The 2,419-nt window shown below is 48.9% G+C and overlaps 1 protein-coding gene across 1 annotated transcript in view; it reads right to left on the minus strand.

Annotated features, from left to right (window-relative positions):
• Nucleotides 1–201: 201 nt before the first annotated feature.
• Boc (BOC cell adhesion associated, oncogene regulated) overlaps nucleotides 202–2,419 on the minus strand; it is a 75,143-nt gene continuing 72,925 nt past the window's right edge. The window contains exons 19-20 of the mRNA XM_026788855.1: nucleotides 1,881–2,071; nucleotides 202–917 (exon numbers count right to left, since the gene is read on the minus strand). Of these exons, the coding sequence (XP_026644656.1) occupies nucleotides 736–917; nucleotides 1,881–2,071 (373 nt within the window). The 3' untranslated portion in view covers nucleotides 202–735. The remainder of the gene's footprint in view (nucleotides 918–1,880; nucleotides 2,072–2,419) is intronic.

The following is a 2,419-nucleotide window of genomic DNA, read 5'->3' on the forward strand; positions in this document are numbered from 1 at the left end:
AACAGTTACGAATGTCATTTTACATGAGTCCAAACACAATGTTCATTGTTTAAAAAGACAAAAACATGAAAACCATCTGCTACTGTTTGCAGAGTTTATCACTTGATGGGTTAGAGACATCACGAGCAGCTATTTTCTGCTGGTACTCCGAGACAGGACTCCCACCAGCTAAAGAAAGAGCTGACTCACACAAGACTCGGCTTAAGGTTACAGAAGACTAAACATTTATTTAGAAGTTACAGTGTTTGTTTTTACAGAGATATGTTGCCACAGATGATTGACTCTGGATGGTCCTTAAGGTTTACTGTGCTGTACACATCTGGGTCTTTTCTCATGGCATCTTGAAAATGTGTCCTGTGCCACCAAGTCCAAGTGGCTTTCCCCCGGCTCCAGTCAGCTGCAGCATGGCTTTTGCTGTTTCCCTTGTGCTGGCTCTTTGTGAGCAGGGCGCTTAGGGTCCTTCTGCCAACAGCCTCAGGCAGCTGCAGGTTCCGGGGGCCACCTGAAGCCTGTCATTCTGTGCCACTGGACTTGAGCTGTCTTGCTGCTTGTTTTCCTCCTTGTGCCATAAATGGGAGGATTCCCTATCTCTCCAGAATTATAGAAACACATATACATTTATTTACAAGTGCATAAATATATAAATATGGCTATAATAGAAAAATAAATACCAATTTTCTCTGTCTCTTTGAAAACAACAACAATATATAGTCTTTCAGGGATATTGGCTTCAGCCTAAATTGTTGGAGGCGGTGTTTCAAAAGACACGTGAACGGATGGGCTGGGAGAGAGCCGTACCCCAAGGTCCTGTCCTGTGTAGGAAGGGTGCTGGGGACACCAGTCTCCTCCACCCACTTGGCAGGAGTCAAAACTGTCTACTTCTTCAACTGGTACAAGGCCCAAACAGCACCGGGGCCCTGCGGGGAGAAAAAAAAGTCGGCAACATTAAAATCCAGACTTCCAAAGAGTTTTGAGCTAATTAATTGTTATCTGTGGCTGGCCACACTGGTCACACTGGCCCCACTGGTCACACTGGTCACCCTGGCCCAGGAAGGAGAGGACCACTTACTAACCACCCATGTTGGGACCAGAGAGTCTAAACAGCTTTAGAGTGCTTTAGAGTCTAAAACACACTGCTTGTGGCCATCGGCTATACACATGAGACACAAAGGGAGACCCAACTCTTTCTAGGTTCAGGCTGTGATGCTACAATCCATTCCCCTTGTCCAGACGAATCTTCTTTTCATGATGATTGGTCTGACTATGGGAGCTGATGCTCTTTTAGAACTTAATGTCCTAGAGATGGTTCAGGATGGACCTAGAATTGGTACGTACATCCCAGAAGCTAAGAGACGCCAGCTAATCCTCTGAAGTACCAAGGGCTCCCAACCAAGTCCTACTAGATTGGCTTGAAGTTGGGTACAGAGGGAAGCACGGGCTCGGGCGGACAAGTTCCGTGAAGCACACGGTTCAAGGGTGACGTGTGCATGAACATGGCTCCCTGATGACTGATGAGAACCACGCCCCAATTAAGACATGACTCAACAGAGCAAGGGATTAGAGAGGCCGTCATGCGGCGAGAGGCAGAATCTGCGAATGGCCCTGAACCTGAAATGGAGAGACCAAACAGGCTTCCTCCTTTGGAATTACAGAATGTCTTTCTTCTCTGCCTTTGAGGATCGCAGCGACAGTGGAATCAGAATGACCTGGTAGCACAAGACCCCCCCACCATCTCCCAAGGCCTTTAGTAGCAAAGGGGAGCAGCCATTCACCCCAACTCCAAAATGCTTCCTTGAAGACAGCGGTCCCTTTTTTTTGTAGCCATTCCTGGCTTATGGGTGACCACATCAGACAGTTTCTCCCTGTTGCCCCTGACTGACCTGAGTGATATGGAGGATCCCACGAAACTTCCAGGCCAGGACCCTCCGGTGCCCTCCTCATTGCTGTCTGGCACGTGGTGACAGGTTGCTTCTGGAGATGACAGCAGTCTTGAGGTTGGAGCAGCTGGTGAGTTGAGTCATCCGGCAATGTGTATAAGAAAGGGCCTTCCTCAGAGCTCGACTTGGGACCTCTGCATCGTACAAGAGTGGACGGGATGGGTAAGGCAGGGCAGAATGGACCTGGTCTCTCAGGTCTGGCTCCTTTCCTCCCATCTAAAGGTGTCGGATCAGGTCAGAGCTGAGAGCACACACCATTCCCCTGTGAACACCAGGAGGTGCCACACTTAATTCAACCAGTGATAGTTTAGTGGCAGGTGGCAAACACTGTTCAGGGGCCTGCAGGCAAAATCGGTTATATATCTCAAGGGTTTGGGTGATCCAGTGAGCAACAGATGCTGAGAAACAGCTGAGGCCCCCAAGCAAGAAGAGAGAAACTGTGCACATAGCGCCTTGTTCATAGGGCAACTGAGCAGGAAGGG

The sequence above is a fragment of the Microtus ochrogaster genome, chromosome 2 (genome assembly GCF_000317375.1).
Source record: "Microtus ochrogaster isolate Prairie Vole_2 chromosome 2, MicOch1.0, whole genome shotgun sequence".
Classification (NCBI taxonomy): domain Eukaryota; kingdom Metazoa; phylum Chordata; class Mammalia; order Rodentia; family Cricetidae; genus Microtus; species Microtus ochrogaster.